The sequence below is a fragment of the Chenopodium album genome, chromosome 26 (genome assembly GCF_948465745.1).
Source record: "Chenopodium album chromosome 26, dcCheAlbu1.1, whole genome shotgun sequence".
NCBI classification, from domain to species: Eukaryota; Viridiplantae; Streptophyta; class Magnoliopsida; order Caryophyllales; family Amaranthaceae; genus Chenopodium; species Chenopodium album.
In genome coordinates this window covers 5,746,163-5,770,667 of record NC_137859.1, presented here as the reverse complement: position 1 = coordinate 5,770,667, position 24,505 = coordinate 5,746,163, and the positions used below count along the sequence as shown (strand labels likewise).

At 36.5% G+C, this 24,505-nt stretch overlaps 2 protein-coding genes across 2 annotated transcripts; one reads left to right on the top strand and one right to left on the bottom strand.

Moving 5' to 3' along the window:
• Positions 1-3,576: 3,576 nt before the first annotated feature.
• On the top strand, positions 3,577-14,927 carry LOC145616458 (protein SLOW WALKER 2-like). Its single transcript, XM_081671178.1, has 17 exons — positions 3,577-3,704; positions 4,473-5,219; positions 5,461-5,536; positions 6,246-6,365; positions 7,077-7,152; positions 7,318-7,386; positions 7,519-7,599; positions 8,915-8,986; positions 9,359-9,451; positions 9,604-9,744; positions 10,336-10,419; positions 10,577-10,720; positions 12,334-12,423; positions 12,688-12,770; positions 12,867-13,247; positions 13,496-13,718; positions 13,934-14,927. The coding sequence occupies exons 2-17, from the start codon at positions 4,481-4,483 to the stop codon at positions 14,660-14,662; spliced, it is 3,201 nt and encodes a 1,066-aa protein (XP_081527304.1). The 5' UTR covers positions 3,577-3,704; positions 4,473-4,480; the 3' UTR covers positions 14,663-14,927.
• Positions 14,928-15,139: 212 nt separating this feature from the next.
• LOC145618375 (17.4 kDa class III heat shock protein-like) lies at positions 15,140-15,830 on the bottom strand. The gene is made up of 2 exons (XM_081673145.1): positions 15,607-15,830; positions 15,140-15,503 (listed from the first exon to the last, which is right to left on the bottom strand). The coding sequence occupies exons 1-2, from the start codon at positions 15,805-15,807 to the stop codon at positions 15,249-15,251; spliced, it is 456 nt and encodes a 151-aa protein (XP_081529271.1). The 5' UTR covers positions 15,808-15,830; the 3' UTR covers positions 15,140-15,248.
• Positions 15,831-24,505: the final 8,675 nt, after the last annotated feature.

Below are 24,505 nucleotides of genomic sequence, written 5' to 3'. Positions count from 1 at the left end.
ATATTCATAGTATGACTGTTTAAAGCCATAATTCTTCAAAGCCGTTGTTAATTTTGCAAACCAACAACGAGGAGCCTACTTCAAGCCATACAATGACTTCTTCATCCTGCACACTTTACTAGAATTATTTTTGTCAAATCCAGGAGGAATTTTCATGTATACCTCTTCCTCTAAATCACCGTGTAAAAAGGCATTATGAACATCCATCTGATGAACTTCCCAGTTCTTCACTGCTGCAACTGCCAGAAAAGTTCTAACTGTCACCATCTTTGCCACCGGAGCAAATGTCTCATTGTAGTCTAGCCCTTCAACCTGATGATTGCCAAATATGACTAGTCTTGCCTTCAATCTCTGAAGATTCCAGTGCTCATCATACTTCTCCTTGTACACCCATTTACTCCCAAGCGCTTTCTTGCCCGGGGGTAAGTCTTCTAGCACCCACATGCCTTGATCTTCTAGTGCTTTAATCTCATCGGCCATTGCTTGTCTCCAACCTTCATGCTTCATGGCTTCCTTGAAATTCTTCGGTTCATTACTACCTGTGATTGCAGCAATATATGTTCTATGTTGCACAGAAAACCGGTGAGAATCAACAAAATGTGTTATTGGATAAACAGTACCTGAGGAAGAAGGCGCGGATGAACGTTGTGGTGAAGATGGACTTTTATTTCGAATGGTGTGTGTCACAAAATCACGATATTTTACATTTGGAATTTTCACCCGCATGCCTTTACCCATATCTTCATTGGTTGCCTCACCCGAAACCACCTCAAGGGAAGTGTTGGGCTGCCCACTGTCCCCTGCTGCCTGCTGCGCACTACTGCTGCAGCGAGCTCCCTCGGCAGTGCCTTGGCCAGAGGGGCTGCTGTTGCTCACTGCTGCTGCAGCGCCATCAGCCACTTGATGGTCGCTGGCAGCCTGCTCCGCAGGGTAGCTGCGGGTCTGCTCTTCACCCCGCAAGCTACCTGCGGACTCTGCTGTTGGAACATCTCCCACACTCACTAAGTGGTAATCCCACTCGTCATCACTATCCACAACATTCGAAGTTATAGCATTAGATGGGGTTTGAAATTTTTCGGCAGAAGGAGTAATAAATGGAAATTCATGTTACAAATTGCACATCACGGGACACGAAATTCTCCTTAGTCTCTAAGTCAAATACTCTCCATCCTTTCTTCCCAAAAGGGTATCCCAAAAAAATACATTTTCGGCTCCTACTAGCAAACTTGTCCCCCTTGCTACGTTGGTTATGGGCATAACACAAACACCCAAACACCTTCAAATGATCATACATTGGTTCTTTACCAAACAATACCTCAAACGGAGTCTTATAGTCTAGCAATCTAGAAGGAGTACGGTTTATCAAATGACACGCCGCTTGCACACATTCCCCCCAAAATTTAAGTGGTAAATTTGCTTGAAATCTCAAAGCTCGGGCTACATTAAGAATATGTTGATGTTTACGCTCAACACGGCCATTTTGTTGAGGTGTTCCCACACAAGAAGTTTCAAATATGATCCCATTATTAAAAAAATAGTCCTTCAAGGAATTAAATTCCGTCCCATTATCACTACGAACTATTTTAAGGGCACAACCAAATTGACGTTTAATTAAAGCCACAAAATTAAGAAACATCAATTCAACTTCTGTTTTATTACGTAATAAATACGTCCACACTCCTCTTGAAAAATCATCTACTATTGTTAAAAAATAATGAGAACCACAAGTTGACGCAACTTTGTAAGGACCCCACAAATCAACATGAATGATTTCAAACAAACTACTTGCTTTATTTTTGCTTAAGGGAAAACTACTTCTATGTTGTTTTGCCCGAGGGCATACATCACAAGATTTAAGACTCCTATGAGAACTACTCACAACTGGAAGATGCTGTAGAATTTTTCCGGAAGGGTGCCCCAGTCGTTGATGCCACAGCTCTGCCGATCGATCTCCATCTATCTTCAAAGCTCTCACCTCAGGAACACCACGGAAAAAATAAAGTCCATCAACTCGTTCACCCGCTCCAATCACCTTCCTCGTCGTTAGGTCCTGTATAACACAAAGTTTGTTAGTAAATTGCGGAGTGCAATTCGATTCATCACATAATTGAGTAGCAGATATTAGATTGCAATTTAATTGCGGCACAAATAGAACATTATCAATCTTCAAACCCCCTTGCAAAATCACGGAGCCAATCTTAGATGCATTAGCACTTTTCCCATCCGGTAATCCTACCGGACAATGTTGCACATTAGAAACGTTTGTCAAAAGAGACAAGTCACAAGTTACGTGGTTGGATGCTCCGGTGTCAAAAAAATCGGATCTTAACTAGGCTCTGATACCATGTTAAATCAGAGACAAAAGTATATGAAATATATTCTCTGTATTCTTCTCATTCCCATTCACGGCCATTACATGTACATATATCAATAGGGTCACCAACCCCTAAACTACAATATTCTATCATATCTTCTCATAAGATAAGTTTCCTAAATTATATCACAATAATATCCTAGTGTATCTAGAATATCTCCAATAGTTCCTGTTTGTGTTTAAAAAGAGTATTTTATCTGTCCAACAGAATAACCATTGTTGATAATTAAATAAACCCTTTTCATTAGATTTATTGTATGGTATAAATTGTTGGGTTCTAACTTATAAAACGAGGAGAATCAAACATATGACAACTTTAGATCCTAAGATTAAAAAATATAAATAATAATAATAAATGTAAATATTTACCATTCATCTCTTTCTTGTAAGTAAATCATGACATAAAAAGTCATAATACAAATTGAATCAATCACAACAAGCTATTGAATTGAACACATGGTAACATCTGAAATAACTTGGTACTTTTTTTTTTTTTTTTGGTGGGCAACAAGGGCAAGCCCAAAAAGCTATTAATACATCAATACATGTCATGTCATAACCAAAACTTTACATGATAACAAGCCTATTATTGAATAATCATTCACCTCGTTGAATTTCGATCCCTAAACATATGTAAATATTTTTACCATCAAGCCATTGAAAATAAATAACTTGCACAAAGTATTTTGATTTTTTTTTTCCTTTGAAATTAAATTGATTCATAAATAAGTCATACGACATATACAAAGAGATTTAGATCTAATAAATACACAAAGCATTTTAGGGGGCGTTTGGTTCAAACAATGGTATGGGTTTGGAATGAGGAATGAAACCAGGGTGGTATGGGGTTGGAACTTGATACTTAATTTCATGTGTTTGGTTTTTATCTAGGAATGATAGTTTTCCTTTTAATTTTAAACCTAAAGGTATGGGTATGAGGCATACCCACCTTCCCCCTTGGGTTTCAAAAACCCATACCTTGGGGGTTTGAGGTATGGGTTTGAAAAATGAAATTTCAAGAAACAAACACAAGGTATGGGTTTTGCTCATTCCAAACCCATACCTTATACCTAGTATGCTTGAACCAAACACCCCCTTAGTTTGTAACCCTAATTTCTGATTTTCTTAAAATAATTCCTTTGACAATTATACCCTTTTCTAATTTTCATAATTTCATCCTTTCTTCCTTGCTTCCCCTTAAACCTGAAACTACTACAGCAAACGCTGCTCTCCTCAACCCAGGAAGTTGCTCACTCTGCTCAGCCGCGCACCGCAGTCCAGCACCCTCCGACCACCGTCCAACCGTCTAGTTGTCCACCTTTAAATTCAGGTAACTCATTACTCATATTTAAATTAGTTATTCTCCATTAGTTGTTGGGTTGATTTTGTGCTTAAATTAATTGTTTTTTGTTATTTGATTTATCAAATTACTGTTGGTGTTGCTTGAAGTTGATGATTTGTTACATATTCAACACAATAGGGTTTCAAATTCATGGGAAAGTTGTATAATTTGGCATTTCTGATTTTTTAGTTAGAAATTGATACTTTGTATTCGTATTATATTGGGCATTGTAATTGTTTATGGAGGCTGGTTCCAAAGTTTTGTTTGTATTATATACTGCAGTTTGTGTGATTTGTCTGTTATGCTAATTTGTCAGTTTTTAACTTTGTTGCAATAATTGTTAAACAAATATTTGGAACTTGACATTGAAATTATATCTTAATTTGGGATGTTTATGTTGTGATTTTTGTATTTGCTGGGAAAATAAGTTGATTTGGTATTGAACATGATTGTTCTATATTTATTGATAGTTCATCACTTACATTTTATGCAAGGGAGTGATGTTAGAGGTAGGAAGATGAAGTATTGGGTTTTAATTTGAATGAGTTTAGCTTAAATATTGTAATTTTGCAGCAGTTTGATGTTTTTCTGGTTGAAATTTGCTTTGCTCATAAAGTTTTTGTTAAAATGTTAGATTAAACATTTTGATGCTGTTTTTTTTTTTTTTTTTTTTTTGGTTTGTTTCTTTTCAATTTGTAATCCTAAAACTTAATTTTTTTTTTTTATTTTTTTTATTTTTTTTTTTATCTATTATAGGTGTGCTTATGGGGAATCCAAAGACCAAGAAAAACTCCCAAGGTAAACCAGAGGATGTAGGAAGCATCCAATCAGATGTTGCATCATTTGCGTCTTCTCTCGGTCTTGCATCTTCTCTGCCCTCGTCTGGCTTCAATGATTCTGATTTCAGACCCAAGAAAAAGAAACCCGAAGAACCAAAGAGTTCGTCTAAAACTAAAAGCCCTAAGTCCCAAAAGCCCCAAAACGAGAATCCCAATACACAAAAACCCCAAAATCAAAAGTACCAAAACAAGAATCTCAATGCCCAAAAACCTAAATTCAATAATGACCCGAAAAGTAGAAAATTTAACAAGAATGACAATGTTTCCGCTAATAATAATAATATTAGTAATAATTATCAGAAATCTTTTGACAAGTTTAAGAATCTCCCAAAACTTCCGTTGGTGAAAGCAAGTGCATTGGAGACATGGCATGTGGACCAAGGGGAACTGGAGGAGAAGGTGTTGGGTGGAGCAGAGAAAAAGAGGGTGGAAATGGGAAATGCTGAGGAGTGGAAGAGTCTGGTAGCAAATAAGAAGGAACTTGGAGAGAGGTTATTGGCACAATATACTATGGATTATGAGGCTTCTAGGGGTCAAAATGGGGATATAAAAATGCTTATTGCCACACAAAGGTCTGGAACTGCTACTGATAAGGTTTCAGCTTATTCGGTTTTGATTGGTGATAACCCGATTGCCAATATGCGAGCACTTGATGCACTTCTAGGTAATTTTTTTGTTCACTACATGCTGCCTTTATATACTGTATTATTTCTGCTTTTAACTTTTTGCTCAGTAGTCGTATTTGGATTTTTGGTAGTTTGGTGTTGTCCATTGAGTAGCATGATGCTTTCTTGCTTTATTTTTTTATAAGTAAAAACTACATTTTCAAGGAGAATGGTATTCTAATGCATTGCTGCTCCCAATTTTAACTAGTTCATATATACTGGTGTTTTTCTCCGTTGCAGCAATGGTGACATCGAAAGTTGGGAAGCGTCATGCACTTTCAGGCTTTGAAGCTCTTAAAGAGCTGTTTATACAAAGGTCTAAGTCTGTTCTTTGGTGTCCCGAATCTTCTTTAATTTCCAAATATGTCATACTTGATGGAGCTGCTCAACTAGAATGTGGTTGTTCATTGATTTTACATAATCATGTTTTTGGAGTATTTCACAACCTTCAACTGTTCAACTTTATCAAAATGTTGAAGACCTGATCTGGACCCTTCTAAACTTTTTAGCCCTACTTTGTCTTATGCGAACTTATTTAGAATGGCCCTTAGCTGAACTATTATGAACTTATCAGCTCTTATTCTAAATTTAATAGACCTGGAACCTTGTATTTTATGGTGAAATAAACAGGGTCTTAGATGATGTTATGAGGAATCAATGAAACATTACATTCTATCTCATGGCTTGACCATAGAAATTAAATCACTTGAATGGAACTGTTCATTATTTCTTTCCTCTCTAGAGGCTGTGCTTATTTGACAGAGGGGGTCCCAGACGATTGACTTCTGAGCTTAGTAGAGAAGAGTTGGGATGCCTCTGGCAGGCTTTTATCCACAACCTGTTTCTTGGTTCTTTCTTTGATACTTGTATATTATCCCATTGGGCTCAATGTCACTTTCCCTTGACACATGCTTATAGATTGTTGTTTTTAATATGGGTATGGAATTGCCTTCATTTATGTCAAGCCTCTGAAATCATTTTAAGTCTTATATGCTCAATGTAATTGAAAACTCTTTATGTTGCAGTCTGTTGCCTGATCGTAAGTTGAAGACCCTTATACAGAGGCCCCTCAGCCATATTCCTGAAACAAAAGATGGTTATTCTCTTCTGCTCTTCTGGTATTGGGAGGAATGTTTAAAGTCAAGGTATCTTGTCTATTGCTTAGTTATGATTGGTTTAGAAATTTTAGATGATATATGTATGGTTTTAGTAAGACGAGAAAATTGGAACATGGTATACCTCAGTGATTTAACTGCTCTTCCATGGCCTAAACCTCAAACTGGAACAACTTGGCCTGAGCTTTATCTCCTCTTTTGACTTGTATCGTCATACATAGTCAATTCTACTAAACATATTCTATAATGAGTATGCAGCTGTAAAATTGTGTTGATTACAATATTGAATTGGTATATCTAAAGTTGATTATAACTTCTTTAGCTTACTATATTTCATTTATTGTTTTAGTTTCCTTGAATGTTAATTTGTAATTATTCACAATTGACTTCCTTTTTTTTTGGACGGGGGAGAAGGGACGGGAGGGATCCTCTAAAATATATAATTACCGAGCTAAATTGAAAGATAACTCATGACTAAATACATCTAACTATATAAGCTCTTATCATCAATCAAAACAATTTTAGGAAAATTACCAATATGTTTTAGGACATTAATTTATAATGATTATCAGCGATAAACATGTTATCGAATTGACTTATTCTAGTAGAATAAAAGACAGTCATCATTAGGGCATGAATAACTACCACAATTTATAATTTAGCCATGGACTTATGAATCTATTATCTTATCCCCCCTCATCTTATGTTACCACTCTTCCTTTCATTGGTTTGTCATGCTAGGTATGAACGTTTTGTTGTTGCTCTTGAGGAGGCATCAAAAGACATGTTGCGTGTACTTAAAGACAAGGCATTGAAGGTCAGGGGTTTTAGCTGATTCTGATTTTTCTTAAAATTTTTGTATCCGCGTTCTGTTATCTTAATCACCTTTATTCCATTGGGACGCTTTACTATCAGATCATTGTTATCCAGATGTGTAGTATGTATGTTCTATAATTTTTTTGTTTCCTCTTATTTCATGTAGATAATGTATGCCCTGTTGCGGAGTAAATCAGAGCAAGAACGGAGGTTGCTAACTGCATTAGTCAACAAAGTACGCCTGCAATAATATTATTTCTGATGAACCAAACTTCATTTCTCATAGTCACTCAATGCTCATGTTGAGCTTAGAAGAACTATTATATATTTGTTTTGACATCTTTTTCATTGATTTGATGATCTACAGCTAGGGGATCCTGACAGCAAGGCTGCATCAAATGCTGATTATTACTTGACTAACCTGCTGTCTGATCATCCAAACATGAAGGTAAAGCTGTTTATGATTTTTTTTTTTTTTTTCTTACATGACTGGGCCTTGCTTCCCTTTTTCCATGAAAAGTGTATTTGCTGTTGGAAAAAGTATTGAGAACAAGCTTATCTTTGTTGTCCAAACTAAACAAACATACTAGAAAATAGTTGGTAAGAACTTATTATATATATATTTTAAATAAAGAGGAAAACTACAAAAGGCCGGGAAAAGGATCATAGTCAAAGAAGAGTTATCTGGAATAGGAAGTTGTTTATCGAGTCTCAAATGCTGAAGCCAGAACACCTAAAACGTACTTAGTACTTAAGTAGCTGTTCAGATAAAAACATTTCATGTAGTTTCTACTATTTTGCAATGCCCATGGTTCACCCTCTCCTTCCTTCCCCCTTAAATTCTCTCTTACTCGTGTTTCTATCAATTCTTATCTTGAGCCCGAGTAATTCTCTGCTTCCTATTTTGTGCTCTTATCATTTGATTGCTCTTCGATGGTTTGACTTTTCGCGTAGTCTGCCTCTTTGTATTTGCAGCAGTAAGACTAAGGCCTCACTGATGTAACAGCCATACATATGTAATAAGACCCTTTCCTCACAAATTTCAGGCAGGACAGCTAAGGCATAGTTTAATGGAAGGGGCGGGTACTATGGACTATGGTTGATGTTAAAATGGAATTCCAGTAAACCAACAATTTTGAAAACTGCCTACCTGAAGTGTAGAGATATTGTATTTTTTATTCATATTTTATGATTCTAGTACTATTAGCTTGAGCAAAAGACTTAAACTCATGTTCTCTAAACTGCATTTAGATTAGAGAAGATGTATATTAGAAGATAGTTGTGAAAGTTGTGGCTTTAAAACACGTGTGGTCAAAGGAGATGTTAACTCGAGTGAGCCTTGGTTCATCACCCAAAAACAGTGAGCCAATGTGGGTTTTGATTTAGTATCATGTGTTTCTGATTCTGGCTGGCAAATCTCAGTTATCAAATGAGGACAAGTTTCTGCAGATCTAATTGGCTAGCCTAATACTCTGCTGGTGACAATATTTTTTTTAACTGTTTCATGGTGTTGAGATGTCTGACAAGAATCTACATACTAGCAATTATCTACTTGTGTAGAAGCTCTACACTTCTTGAGACTTTTCTCTTGCATGTTTATGGATTGTTTAGGTCCATAAGATACTTAGTATGTAACTGAAATGTTGTTAATGTGTTTGTAATATACTTAATTGCTCATGCTACCTTTCAATTGACTTGTGAATTTGCATCTTTTTTTTGCCTCACTAGATGCCTGTAAACTTATTTTCTCCTTGCATTTTCAGGCTGTGGTGATTGATGAAGTGGACTCATTTTTATTCCGGCCACACTTGGGGTTGCGTACCAAGTATCGTGCGGTATGTCTTCCTGTCTTCCACCTACTTGTTTGACAAAGTTTACCTGAAACCTTTACCTCTAGTTTGTTTCTATTTTTTATTTTTTTTAATTTTAATTTTATTTTTAAAAAAAAATATTAAAAAATCATGATATCATTGAACATAAGTAGTCTGGTTTCTCATTTGTTGTTTGAAGCTCTAAACAGTGAGGCTTTGGACTTACTAAATGTTAATACTTTAAAATTATGAATTGAGCTCTAAGTCTCTTGAGAATTGTTTGTACTATTTTTCCATTATGTGTCGTTACCTTTATCAGTGCAAGTTATATTCAGCTAGGGGAGATATGGCAGAAGTAGGAAGTTATTTCTAACCCTTGTCTTTCCTTATTTACAGGTTACTTTTCTGAGTAAAACCCGTCTAAGTCACAAGGGGGATGGGCCTAAGGTAGCAAAACGTTTGGTAGATGTGTACTTTGCACTATTTAAGGTAAACGTTTGCTAACTATGTAATATTTTTCCCCTTCTGCTATAGTAGCGTAGTTCCTAGTTCCAATCTGCAAGATTGCACTTCTAAAAAAAATGGAAAAAAAATTATGCTTTTATATTTATTACATTGCGGATCTGGACTTTGAATTTCAGATACTGATCTCCGGGGCAGCAAATGGTCAAAAGAATGATGCAAATAAAGAGACAAAAAAATCAACTAATGAGGACAATGAAGTGCATTCTTCAGATTCTCACGTGGAATTGGATTCACGGCTTTTATCTGTTCTTTTGACAGTAAGTATTTGAAAAAATACCAGTGGCTGGCTACATAATGTTTACTTGTATGTTTAAGCATATTTATTATGGGCCTGCTTTCACTTTTTATTTCCCGGTATTTTGAGAGTCTATCTTATTTTTGAATCTTTGAGTTAAAATTTCACTTGCAAATCAGGAAACTATTGCTCATTAAACTGACTTCAATATTTTTATCATGTTTTTTTGGGGGATATAAAATGCTGCTGGCTTACCGCATTGGTTGTTCCCATGGTTGTCAAACTGTGAAATTGATTGTTTCAGTGTCGATGCTTGAATGATGGGCTTTTTCTGAGTAACTTATTGCACCTATCTCAGAGATTTTTAGGAGACTAAATATTACATATATCTTAGAGACTTGGAGCTCTTAATTGGTGGTTGGCATTGTTGTTCGGTTTATCCCTGGTTTGTGGAAATTGTGTCAATAGACCCACAGTTTTATTGTTTTCTGCTCCAGATCACAAATGCTTCTGCTTGATTATATCTTGTGCTTCTTTCTGTATCCAATTTTGGGAATTTTTTGGACTTGCTCACTTGTTCATTAATGTCACACATTTTTTCTGCTCTTCTCAGGGAGTAAATAGGGCATTTCCATATGTTTCTGGGGATGAAGTAGATGAAATTGTTGATGTCCAGACTCCAATGCTTTTCCGTCTCGTAAGTTCATAATCCACTTATATGATGTTTTAAAAATATCATTATCAATTTATCATCTTGTGGTTATCTTTTCATGATAGAAACATTTATAATTACGGTAGACTTTTCGCAATATGAAATATTTGTGTCAAGAATTAAACTTGGCACTACTTTGCAGGTTCATTCACAAAACTTCAATGTCAGTATCCAAGCATTAATGCTTCTGGATAAACTTTCTTCCAAGAATCAAGTTGTCAGTGATCGTTTTTATCGTGCTCTGTATGCAAAATTGTTACTCCCTGCCGCTCTTAATACCTCCAAGGTAGGTGGTCTCATACTTTTTTTTCAACTTCAATGCAAAATTGCTATTATACACCTGGATGCACCTAGAAGGATTGTCATTTTCTATCATATATGCCTCTGCAGCCTCGCTCTCTGTTTAATTAACTTCTTGTGATCTGCTGTTTAAATGATGAGTAGAGACTACTGACAATTAACATCCGTCTTTGAGTATCATCACGGTACAAACAGTTTTTGCAAATGTCAGGCAAAGTTCATTGGTCTGTATATCAAGCAGAGTTTCCCTGTTTCTTTGTTTTTTGTTAACATTTGAACTGGTAGCCTTGGCCTTTAGCTTGTCTTCTGAGTAGCCATGAGCTTCAGTTGGACATGATCTCACTCATGTATACTCTGGTTGAGTAGAAACCAAATTGTGTGAGCTGATTCGCTAGAAAAGAAAAAAAAAAACAACCTTATGTAAGATGCCTTAGGTAGGCCATTTTGTTGAGAAAGGGAACTTTGCTTAGAGTGGACTGTGGTGGGATACAATTGCTAATTCAGTCTGGTCGCAGAGAATTTTACGCCTTTTTAAGGTGTCAGTGAAATAATTTGGGGCTTAAGGAGAGGTGGAGATAAAAAGTTTTCAATTAAAGACCTGGAGCTTTGCAGTGGCAAGGCTAATTGTATGAGTTGTGGTTTAAATTTTGTCATGGGCCCTTCTAAAGAATCTATGAAACTCATCAAGTTGTTTCAATAAATCAAAACTCTCAGCTTTCGGTGGAATCCTAGCTGTCAAATTTTTGTTTTTCTGAAATCTCGAGTGCTTTCAAACACATCATCATAAGCCAAACCCAAGCTGGGAAATATGACCTAAATCCCAAGAAACTTCAAAGAACTTACATCCAATTTTAGTCAAGGACATGCTAAGGAAAGAAATTGCCTCGTAATACTGCATAAACTTCTTTTTTTAAAAAATATAAAATAAAATTGTGGAGCTATGATCCTATTGGGTTAGGTTCAATTGGAAACAATCTAGTATAGACAATAGATGTGAGCTTCCATAGGCATTGAGGAGACACTGACAAACTCTAAAAAAGAAAATATTCAAGAGTAGTGAATATGGAATCATGAGAACGGAAGAATGCAGCAGGTGATGATTAAATTGATTGTGAAAATCATTTTTAAGCTTTTTCAGTTTTTCAAAACCAACAATGCCTTTGAAACTGCGCTCACCCTAGGAAGGGTTTTGGGAAGTTGGATGCATGAAATCTTATCCCTAAAATAGCAAAGAGATTTCTTCAAGACCATTGATCCAAAGGCCACTGTGTGTTACTTTATGATGCTCATATTTAAGTAGTGCACAATTTAATGATGCGACGAATTTCTTATTGCCAATGAAAATGGATAACTTTGTCTACGCATGTGCTTGCCAAATATTGATGCCATAATGATTTGGGTTACGATACTTATATCAATGCATAGAGGTCTTGTTCCTCATAGTGCTCTATTGTTTGTGATTTTGAGATGAAGCCTTATATCTTATTTTGTTTTATCATCTCACAAGCATACTTATTAGAAAGCCTCAGAATGTAGAAAACTTCACATAGTATTTAAGTTACTCGAAGTGACTTTCTGGTTTTTTAATATGTTTTACAGGCAGAAATGTTTATTGGACTACTACTAAGAGCTATGAAGAGCGATGTAAATTTAAAGCGTGTAGCTGCATTTGCAAAGCGTCTATTACAGGTTAGCTGTTAGTTTCACTGACTGTTTAATCTTTTTATTTTTCTCCTGCGAAGCTCCCTTTGCGTTGAAACTTGAGTTCCTCCCACTCTGGTTCTGCTCAAAACCACATTCTTATGGAGTTTCTCCAACTCTCTCTCTTACTTTATCATCCCATGTCTGTTTGACGCGTTCAATGAATTTCTGAGTTGTGAGAGTTGACTTGCACTGAATGCTTTTACTTGTCTGCTCAATAAGCAAAGGTTGACTCTATTACTCCTCCTGCAGGTTTCACTTCAACAGCCACCTCAGTATGCTTGCGGGTGCCTGTTTCTTCTCTCAGAAGTCCTCAAATCAAGGCCACCTCTTTGGTAAGGATCAAATTTTGTGTCCTTATCCTGTTTTGTTTGCAGAATTTTGCATTTCTGATGATCTAATTGAGATACTTGTGATGCAATCTGATGCAGGAATATGGCAATTCAAAACGAGGCAGTAGATGAAGATCTTGAACATTTTGAAGATGCTCCTGATGATACCGAAAATATACCTGGTACCGAAGCTAATTTGCCAAGCAGTAATGGTGGTGATGAACAGGGAAAGTCTGCCGAAAATGACATTGAAATGGACTCAGACAATGATTCCTCCGAAGATGAGGAAGTTTCTTTAGCATATTCTTCCGATGATTTGTCAGATGAAGATGAAGATTTACTCATGAAAAAGAATGTTGAGAAACCCCAGGAATCTAGCTCTAGCAAGTTGTCTGAGAACAATGGAAGCCAGCTTGAGTCCTTGACCAAGCAATTACTTCCTGGTGGATATGATCCTCGACATCGGGAACCCTCTTTTTGGTATGTGTTTTGCAAATAATCTTCTGCTTTCTTACGCTTGCAATTATTGCTGGTGTATTCAATAACAATCTTTGTGATTGCTAGTAGTGAGCCAGTGAGTATTTCCGGTGTAGTTGAAAATGACAAGTACTTGTTACGATGCTATATTCTCATTTTTTTAAAAAAAAAATTATTGATTCAATGTCTTTCAATTCCATTCCTCCCACTATAATGCTGATGTAAACATGCTGATGTAAACTTTTCGACAGCAATGCTGGCCATACTAGCTGGTGGGAGCTGACTGTACTGTCTTCTCATACTCACCCATCAGTTTCAACCATGGCGAGGACTCTTCTATCTGGAGCAACCATCGTCTACAATGGAAATCCATTGAATGATCTTTCGTTGACTGCTTTTCTAGACAAGTTCATGGAAAAGAAGGCTAAGCAAAGCACATGGCATGGTGGTTCTCAGATTGAACCTGCTAAGAAGGTCAGTGTTTTAAGTTGCACCTAAAACCTACTTATCCTATTCTTGACTTGGTAGAGAGCTTGTTTGTTTTTTCATCAGTTTATGCATTTTTAGCTTAGCTACTTCATAGTTCATTCATTTCAGTGAGTTTTAGTTTGCAATAATTTTTATAGAAGTTTGAGGTTTGGATGAAGTAATGGTGAATTAATTGGTCTACATTACTGATTATCGTGCAGCTCGACATGAACAAGCATGTAATTGGGCCTGAAATCCTTGCATTGGCTGAAGCTGATGTACCCCCAGAGGACGTAGTATTTCACAAGTTCTATGCAAACAAGATGACTGCTTCAACAAAACCGAAGAAGAAGAAGCAGAAGAAGGGGGCTGAAGAAGAGCAAGCAGCAGAGTTATATGGTGGTGATGATAGTGACAATGACGAGATTGATAACTTATTGGATTCCAATGATCCTCCCTTGGAAGAAGATGGAGATTATGATTATGATGATTTAGACAGGATTGCCAATGAAGAAGATGATGATTTAATTGGTGATGTTAGTGAAAATGAGATGGACATGGATGATGGTGAAGCTGATGCCCATAGTTTTGACTCAGGTGATAGTGATGGTGTTAATGAAATAAGTGATTTAGACGATTTGAGTGATGATGATATCAAGATTGGTGACATGGACGATGTTAGTGATGATGAAGTTGGACACGATGCACCTTTGTCGAAGAAGGGTAGGAAGAAGTCTTCAGCCTCTCCCTTTGCTAGCCTTGAAGAGTATGAGCATTTGCTGGATGATGATGATGATGATGATGATGATGGGGCGGAAAAATCAGACGAGGAAGATAAGGCCGAGAAGTCACCAAAGAAAAGAAAACATTCCCAGAGTGACAATAACAAGAAAGGCCGAAAAACAGAGAGCAAGAGACACAAGAAAAAGAAGAGCAAAACCCATAAATAAGGTGCCAATTTTGATCTACTAGTATTTAAAGCAATCTTGTTACTTAATCTTAAAATTTAGCATATTAGGATTTTGAATTATTTCCCATGGATATGAAAACCACCATCATTGCGGTAATATTCTGTAACTTAAAGAGGTGAAATTACTGAAATTTTTGTAGGCTTAAAGTTCATCAGTTGTATTAAAAAAAAAGTTCATCAGTTGTTAAAGTAATTTTATTCAAATGTTCAAATATAAAGTTAATGTTAAATTCACATTTTTTGGATTCTCGATTTCTTATGCATTTTTTTGTTCATATTAAAACTCTTAAATAACACTTGTTAGTGGTCGAATTAATAAATCACACAAGTTATTAGTTAGCACTTGGAAGACATTAAATATTAATCACAATTTGCCTTTCATATGAAGATGGCATTTTATATCTAGTTCAACAAAATACCAGACAGCAACTGCTAACATTTGCCTGAAACATAATTGATCAAAATTCTAAACACACAGCAAAAGTTATTTTTCTAGCAGCTCCTACAAATCTAACACTCCAAACTCATTACATCCTACTCGAATTCGCCCTGCTCTTATCAACATTCTAGGAGATAGCAACTTGAACAGTCTTAGGCTTAGAGGGTGGGATCTTCTGGACAGTAACAGTAAGAACTCCATTTTCGCATTTGGCCGAAATGGTAGAAGCATCAGCATCTTGAGGTAACCGGAACTTCCTCATCATCTTCTGCGGTAGACTCCTCTCGAGTTTAAGATACTTGCAACCTTCCTCTTCTCCATCTTCCCTCTTCCTCTTCCCATTTGCCTTGACCACTAGTATATTCTCATCCTCCAGTTGCACCTACATTACAAACATAACAACTTCATAAGAACATAACGCCTCGAAAAGTATTTTTCAACATGAATTGAAATTAACGATGTAGTTCGAGCTCTTCAGGGAGTACCTGAACATCGGACTTGGAGAGGCCGGGGACGTCGACGTAGAAAATGTACTCCTTGGGGTTGGAAAGGATGTCAGCTAGAGGAGAAGTAGTCCTATCCCCAGCATTCATGTTTCCCTTTGTAAATTGGTTCAATACCTTAGTTAAAAGGTCTTGATCATTCATCAAATTTCCAAAACCTCCCATTTCCTCAATTAGTGCCATAATTTCTGGTTACTCGAAAAAACCTGAAAGGCTACTTCAAATTAAAATTCACCACATCAAAAATTAGCTAGCTTTTTCAGTAAAAGTTTAGGTAAATGTCATATAAGTTTGCTTAATTTTAATACGGAATATTCACATTAGTAGTTCAAATTACACTATCAACGTGACAATAAAATGACTATTGTAATTTTTCTTAATACAACCTTCTAACAAATTGCTAAGTTTGGCTCAATTTGACACACGTGTTACTAGTTCAAATCACACTATCAAAGCGACGATAAATAGCTCACATAGGTGCAAACAACACTATGTCACAGTATACAACTATCAAGCACTAGAAAAACTGAAATAAGTAACACAATTCAATTTATAGCAGTAACCCACCAAATAAAATTTAAAGCAGAGTACGAAACTCGCTAAACACTCAAATAGACAAAAATCACAAGAACAAAAGCAGCTATAAATAAAGGTATGATAATTTATTTTTGAAGAATCAAACGATAATTAAGTTTTGATGATCATAAATTAAGATTTAAAGATTTATGTTTGATGAGAAAAAAAGTGAAGAAATGATGAACTAACCTGTACGAGAGTGTGATTGTAAGTGGTGTGGATAAAGTGAGATGCGCGTCAAAGAGTGAAGTTGAAGTGGAAATGGTGGAATTAAATAATTGGAAGAGAGAATTCTGGATATTTTTTCCCAAGGTTTCTCTGCTTCTCTCCTTCTTTCTCGAAACATCTGGAACATTGTGGAGCTCATACGTGTCCAATGGAGTCTCGAGGTTTTTATTTTCCATAATACGGACTATGGAGTATTATGAAGTAAAAGGCTTTTTTTTTTTTTTTTTTTTTTTTTTTAATTTTTTTTTTTTTTAACTCGACCAAATTAAAACCTATACCCGAGTCATGGAAAGTTTTAATAAAATTTATATGCCTTTTGTTCAACTTATATACTAGTACAAAACTGTAAACCCACAATCCGATTCAGCTTGTATACCTTTTGTTCTTATTACTCATATATAGGTTTAATAAAATCTTGATAATGCTGATCAAATTATGGAAGGCGTAATTATATAGGTTCAACTTGAGCACACCGATATTTATTGGAATTGAACTTGAACCAAAACCCAACTCAACACTAACTCGAACCCGAATGTACCATCTATTAACCCACTCAAACCTGACTCACACACAACCCGAACCTGGAATTGAATCCGATCTGAATTTGGCTCGAATTGAACCCGACATATTTCCGAAAATGTGAATAACCTAGAATAACCTCAACTGAAATTGACCCGACCCAAACTTGAACCTGATCTGAGGCTAGATTGACCCGACATAACCTGATCCTAATTTAACCCGAGACATGATGATTTGACCCAACCTAAACCCGAATTGAATACCCGAATCGACAGCTCTACTATAATACACGAAATCGAAGTGATTTAGGAGGTGTCGGGAGTTGGTGTTGGAATGAATTTCATGAAACATTATAGGATGAATCCCGGGATCATATAATATTGTGTGGACCCAAATATGACCATTATCCGGCAACGTAAAGGCCCCATGAGAGCTTATAGCCAATACAAGAGGCATGTAAGAAAACGAGTAATATGACCATTTAAAGGCGATTTGGATGGTATTAAGGACCATGGTAAACATCTCGACAATTTTTATTTCCCAGCGAAAAAAGTAAAAAAATTACAAAATGAAAGGCTATGTAATCCACAGTTTTTGAGAAAATTTTGAGGTTTCGGGGCCCAGTGGCGTAAAGTGTAGAGACCCTAAAGCCGCCAAAAACTGACCCGACCCGAGGACTCGACCTTAACCAACAATGAATTGAACCCAGCCTGTACTCGAACAATGGGGTGGATTATAGCCTTCAATTTTACCACTTTTTGCCACCAAGCCCCGAAACCTCAAAATTTCCTCAAAAAGCGTGGATTATAACCTTCAATTTTGTAATTTTTTGACCTTTTTTCGCCCGGAAATAAAAATTGACGAGATTTTTACCATAATCCCAAAAACCCTCCGGGAGTCCTATTGGATCGGAGGAACCATCCAATATGCCATTAAACGGTCATATTACCCGTTCACAACTTGTTGTGATTTCGTAAACTCAAGCCTACCACGGACGTTTATGACAACATATAATGATCATATATGGTTTCAAACGGCATTATATGATCCCGAGATGTATCTCTTAGGGTCTCAAGGCTATTCTCCACCAGCCCCTAAACCTCAAAATTTCCTCAATAAATGTGGATTATAGCCTTCAATTCTGTAATTTTGTAAACTTTTTTCGCCCGAAAATCAAAATTGTCGAGATGTTTATCATGGTCCCTCATACCCTCCAGGAGTCCTATTGGGTCGGAGGAACTATCCAATATGCCTTTAAACGGTCATTTTACCCGTTCACAACTTGCAGTGATTACGTAAACTCAAGCCTACCACGGACATTTATGACAACATATAATGATCAATAATGGTTTCAAACGACATTATATGACCCCAAAATGTATCCCTTAGGGTCTCAAGGCTTTTTTCCACCGGGCCCCTAAACCTCAAAATTTCATAAAAAAACATGGATTATAGCCTTCAATTTTATAACCTTTTTCCGCCCGAAAATAAAAATTGTCGAGATGTTTATCATGGTCCCTAATATCCTCAGGGAGTCCAAATGGGTCGATGGAACCACCCAATATGCCCTTAAACGGTCACTTAACCCGTTCACAACTTGCAGTGATTTCGTAAACTCAAGCCTACCACGTACGTTTATGACAACATATAATGATCATATATGGTTTCAAACAGCATTACATGACACCGAGATATATTCCTTAAGATCTCGCCACCGAACTCCAAAACCTCAAAATTTCCTCAAAAAACGTGGATTATAGCCTTTAATATTGTAATTTTTTACCTTTTTTCGCCCGGAAATAAAAATTGCCGAGATGTTTACCATGGTTCCTAATACCCTCCAAGAGTCCAATTGGGTCGGTGGAACCATCCAATATGCCCTTAAACGGTCATTTTACCCGTTCGCAACTTGCACCGATTTTGTAAACTCAAGCCTACCACAGACGTTTATAACAATATATAATGATCATATATGGCTTCAAACGGTATTATATAACTCCGAAATGTATCCCTTAGGGTCTCAAGGCTTTTCGCCACTGGACCCCTAAACCTTTAAATTTCCTCAATGACCTTGAATTATAGCCTTTAATTTTGTAATTTTTGACCTTTTTTCACCCACAAATAAAAATTACCAAGATGATTACCATGGTTCTAACATCCTCCGGGAGTCCAATTGGGTCGGTGGAACCGTCAAAATATGCCCTTAAACGGTAATTTTACCCGTTCACAACTTGTAGTGATTTCGTAAGCTCAATACCATCACGGACGTTTATGACAAAATATAATGATTAAATATGGTTTCAAACGGAATTATATGACCACGAGATGTATCCATTAGGGTCTTAAAGCTTTTCGCTACCAGGCCCCGATACCTCAAAATTTCCTCAAAAAACGTGGATTAATTGTGTAATTTTTTGACCTTTTTTCGATCGAAAATAAAAATTGCCGACATGTTAACCATGGTCCCTTATACCATCCAGGAGTCCAATTGGGTCGGTGGAACCACCCAATATTTCCTTAAACGGTCATTTTACCCGTTCACAACTTGCAGTCATTTTGTAACCTCAAGATTACAACGGATGTTTATGACAATATATATTGCTCATATATGGTTTCAAACGGCATTATATGATCCCGAGACGTATCCTTTAGGGTCTCAACACTTTTCGCCACCGGGCCCTGAAACCTCAAAATTTACACAAAAAACGTGGATTATACCCTTCAATTGTGTAATTTTTTGACCTTTTAACGACCGGAAACAAAAATTGCCGACATGTTAACCATGGTCCCTTATACCTTCCAGGAGTCCAATTCGGTTGGTGTATCCACCCAATATGCCCTTAAACGGTCATATTACCCGTTCACAACTTGTAGTGATTTCGTAAATTCAAGCCTACAACGGACGTTTATGACAACATGTATTGCTCATATATGGTTTCAAACGACATTATATGACCCCGAGATGTATCACTTAGGGTCTCAACACTTTTCGCTACCGGGCCCTGAAACCTCAAAATTTACACAAAAAACGTGGATTATAGCCTTCAATTGTGTAATTTTTTCACCGGAAATAAAAATTACCGAGATGTTTACCATGTCCCCTAATACCCTCCAGGATTCCGATTGGGTTGGTGGAAACATTCAAATAGCCCTTAAACGGTCATTTTAACCGTTCACAACTTTTAATGATTTCGTAAACTCAAGTCTACCAAGTACGTTTAGGACAACATAAAATGGTCATATATGGTTTCAAACGGCATTATGTGACCTTCAAGATGTATCCTTTAGGGTCTCAACACTTTTCGCCATCGGGCCTTGAAATCTCAACATTTACATAAAAAACGTGGATTATAGCCTTCAATTGTGTATTTTTTTTACCTTTTTTCGACCGAAAATAAAAATTGCCGATATGTTAAACATGGTCCCTTATACCATCCAGGAGTCCAATTGGGTCGGTGGAACCGCCCAATATTTCCTTAAACGGTCATTTTACCCGTTCACAACTTGCGGTCATTTTTGTAAACTCAAGCCTACAACGGATGTTTATGACAATATATATTGCTCATATATGGTTTCAAACGGCAATATATGACCCCGAGACGTATCCTTTAGGGTCTCAACACTTTTCGCCACCGGGCCCTGAAAACTCAAAGTTTACACAAAAAAAGTGGATTATAGCCTTAAATTGTGTAATTTTTTCACCGGAAATAAAAATTACCGAGATGTTTACCATGTCCCCTAATACCCTCCGGTATTCCAATTGGGTCGGTGAAAACATTCAAATAGCCCTTAAACGGCCATATTACCCGTTCACAACTTGTAGTGATTTCGTAAATTCAAGCCTACAACGGACGTTTATGACAACATATATTGCTCATATATGGTTTCAAATGGCATTATATGACCCCGAGATGTATCGCTTAGGGTCTCAACACTTTTCGCTACTGGGCCCTGAAACCTTAAAATTTACACAAAAAAGTGGATTATAGCCTTCAATTGTGTAATTTTTTGGCCGGAAATATACCGGAAATAAAAATTGCTGAGATGTTTACCATGGCCCCTAATATCCTCCAGGATTCCAATTGGGTCGGTGGAATCATCTAATATGCCCTTAAACGGTCATTTTAACCGTTCACAACTTTTAATGATTTCGTAAACTCAAGTCTACCACGTACTTTTATGACAACATAAATGATTATATATGGTTTCAAACGGCATTATATGACCCCGAGATGCATCCTTTAGGATCTCAACACTTTTCGCCACCGGGCCATGAAATCTCAAAATTTACACAAAAAACGTGGATTATAGCCTTCAATTGTGTAATTTTTTGACCTTTTTTCGACCGGAAATAAAATTTGCCGACATGTTAAACATGGTCCCTTATATCCTCCAGGAGTCCAATTGGGTTGGTGTAACCACCTAATATGCCCTTAAACGGTTACTTTACCCGTTCACAACTTGTAGTGATTTCGTAAACTCTAGCCTACAACGGACGTTTATGACAACATATAATGATCATATATGGTTTCAAACGGCATTGTATGAGCCCGAGATGTATCCCTTAGGGTCTCAACATTTTTCGTCACCGGGCCTTGAAACCTCAAAATTTACACAAAAAGCGTGGATTATAGCCTTCCGTTTTTGTAATATTTCAACCTTTTTCGACCGCAAATAAAAATTGCCGACATGTTAACCATGGTCCCTAATACCCTCCAGGAGTCCAATTGAGTTGGTGTAACCACCTAATATGCCCTTAAACGGTCATTTTACCCGTTCACAACTTGCAGTGATTTTGTAAACTTAAGCCTACCATGTACGTTTATGACAACATATAATGATCAAATATGGTTTCAAACATCAATATATGACCCCTAGATATATCCCCTAGGGTCTAAATACTTTTCGCCATCGGGCCCCGAGAACTCAAGATTTCCTCAAAAAGCGTGGATTATAGCCTTCAATTTTGTAATTTTTTGACCTTTTTTCGCCCGGAAATAAAAATTGCCGAGATGTTTACCATGGCCCCTAATACCCTCTGGGATTCCAATTAGGTCGGTGGAACCATCCAATATGCCCTTGAACGGTCATTTTACCCGTTTACAACTTTTATTGATTTCGTAAACTCAAGTCTACACGTACGTTTATGACAACATAAAATGATCATATATGGTTTCAAAAGACATTATATGACCCCGAGATATATCCCCTAGGGTCTCAGCACTTTTTTCCACCGGGCCCCAAAACCTCAAAATTTCCTCAAAAAGTGTGGATTATATGAGCTGTCAAAAACTGACCCGACCCTGAGAACCTGACCTTAACCGACAATGATCTCAACCCAGCCTGTACTTGAACAATGGGGTGAAACTAGTGATCTGTAACCTGACATGATCTTAATAGAAAATCGTTTTGATCTAATACTTGATGACCTGAACCCAATCCTACACCCGACCTGATAGCAACCGTCAACCGATTAAATCCAACCCGAAAACAATTCGAACCTGAACTAGTACCCGACCCAATTAAAACCTAAACCCGAATCATGGAAGGTTTAATAAATTTTTATATACCTTTTATTTAGCTTATACACTAGTATAATTTTGTAAACCCTCAATTCGATTTAATAAAATATTTTGTTTAGCTTATATACCTTTTGTTCTCTATTACTCGTATATAGTTTAATAAAATCTTGATGATGCTTGATCAAATTATGAATGGCGTAATTATATAGTTCAACTTGGCCACATCAATATTTATTAGAATTTAACTTGAACCAAAACCCTACTCAACACTAAGCCGAACCCGAATGTACCATCTTGTTAACCCATCCAAACCCGACTCAACACAACCCGAACCTGAAATTGAACCCGATCTGATTTTAACACGAATTAAACCCGACCTATATCCGAAAAGGTGAACGACAGTTTATAACTTGAACTGAAACTGACCCGACCTGAACATGTACCTGATCTGAAGCTAGATTGACCCAACATAACCTGATCCTGATTCAACCCGAGACCTAATTTGACCTGACCCAAACCCGACTTGAATACCCGAATTGACAGCTCTACATGAGAACATGACATTTGATGTTTAGAATTTCTACTTTTACTCTTTATCATCTTATCTTTTTATCTATCTTTAAGTTTTAACTCCTTATCATCTTATCTTATTTAAACGAGACATTATGAATGATACATGACATGCTCTAAAATTGCTTTTAATATTTTCCTACACTTCATGCAATCTTTGCAATGTTATTTTCATTACATTAAATATACATTGAGCAAAATCAACGTAACAGAGGAACAAAAAGACACATAATTGAGGGGTTAATAATTGATAAATTGACCATACGCAGAAGAAATTAAAATAGAAAACAGAAGAGTGACTTGAGAGTATCTTATTGGGCGTAGGCAATCCATGTGTAGAGAGATTGTGTCTCCTACCAAATTGAAAACTTTTATGCTAATCACCATCAACTTCATTCCATAACATACCAACTTTATTCTACACCGTGCGGTATGGTTGAATTATTTCAAATTCGATTTATGTCATTCGTGATAATATTCAAGATTTAAATCAGTCGACTTTGAGATTGTTGATGTTCAATTTTAGTTTATATACTCTATTATGTCCCTCTTACATAAAAGTCTATTAGAATGAAAAAAAGTTGAACTACAATACCATTTCATAACCTCATAGGATGAAATAAACTAATTGATTTATATACTCTATCACATGATTGGTTACATGATCGTAGTACTACCTCTGTTTCTTATTATCTGCAACAAAGCAATATTTTATGTCTCACAAATAATACCCCTTTGTTGCAGATAATTAGAAACGGAGGTAGTATATCACTTTCATTGCAATAGTTTATGGGTCATTGGGGTCTAAAATGGGCCAGGTTGAGTTTGACTCAAAATTCATTGAGCTGTTGACATATAGATAAACTCAAGCATCTTGTTTGTACAAACTTTGTTCAAACCTCATCTATTTAGACTGGATAGATTTTTATTTTTTTTTGGACAACCATTGATTAGATTTTAAGTTGGGTCACTTGACATAGTTAAGGTTGAAATATACAAAATAATTAAGAATACTATCCTTTAAATAATTATTCAAAACTTATACTTGTAATTCAAATGCCATTGATGAAAATGAAAACTATTTACGGAGTACAAGATTCGCAAACAAGGAAATCCTACATAGATGGTCATGAAGTAGTAATTCCACATGCAAATATCCAATTTGACAATAAAATCTTTTTATGGTACTAATTCTTTGGACTGGCATACTAGTGAACACTTGGTGGGCCGGGTGGTCGAAGAACAAAAGCCTTTGGTTATCCAAAACCCAACTCAAATCTGAATTTCTTGACCACCACCAATATGCAAGTTGCAAGCTCAATGTAATTGTTAGATGTATGAGTACTTTTATTTGACCATTGTTTTAAGTGAGGAGGATTCTAATGAGATTTCGACCCATCACGAAAATTTTAGTACAATATTTACGAGTTAGACACTTGGTAGTGGGGGAAGATATAAGGGGATTT

Coding starts and splice junctions, on each gene's coding strand:
- LOC145616458 (XM_081671178.1), top strand. CDS start 4,481: ATGGGGAATCCAAAGACCAAGAAAAACTCCCAAGGTAAACCAGAGGAT. Junction 5,537..6,245: donor AAAGAGCTGTTTATACAAAG/GTCTAAGTCTGT, acceptor TTTATGTTGCAG/TCTGTTGCCTGATCGTAAGT. Junction 7,153..7,317: donor TTAAAGACAAGGCATTGAAG/GTCAGGGGTTTT, acceptor TATTTCATGTAG/ATAATGTATGCCCTGTTGCG.
- LOC145618375 (XM_081673145.1), bottom strand. CDS start 15,807: ATGGCACTAATTGAGGAAATGGGAGGTTTTGGAAATTTGATGAATGAT. Junction 15,504..15,606: donor TCTCCAAGTCCGATGTTCAG/GTACTCCCTGAA, acceptor TTTGTAATGTAG/GTGCAACTGGAGGATGAGAA.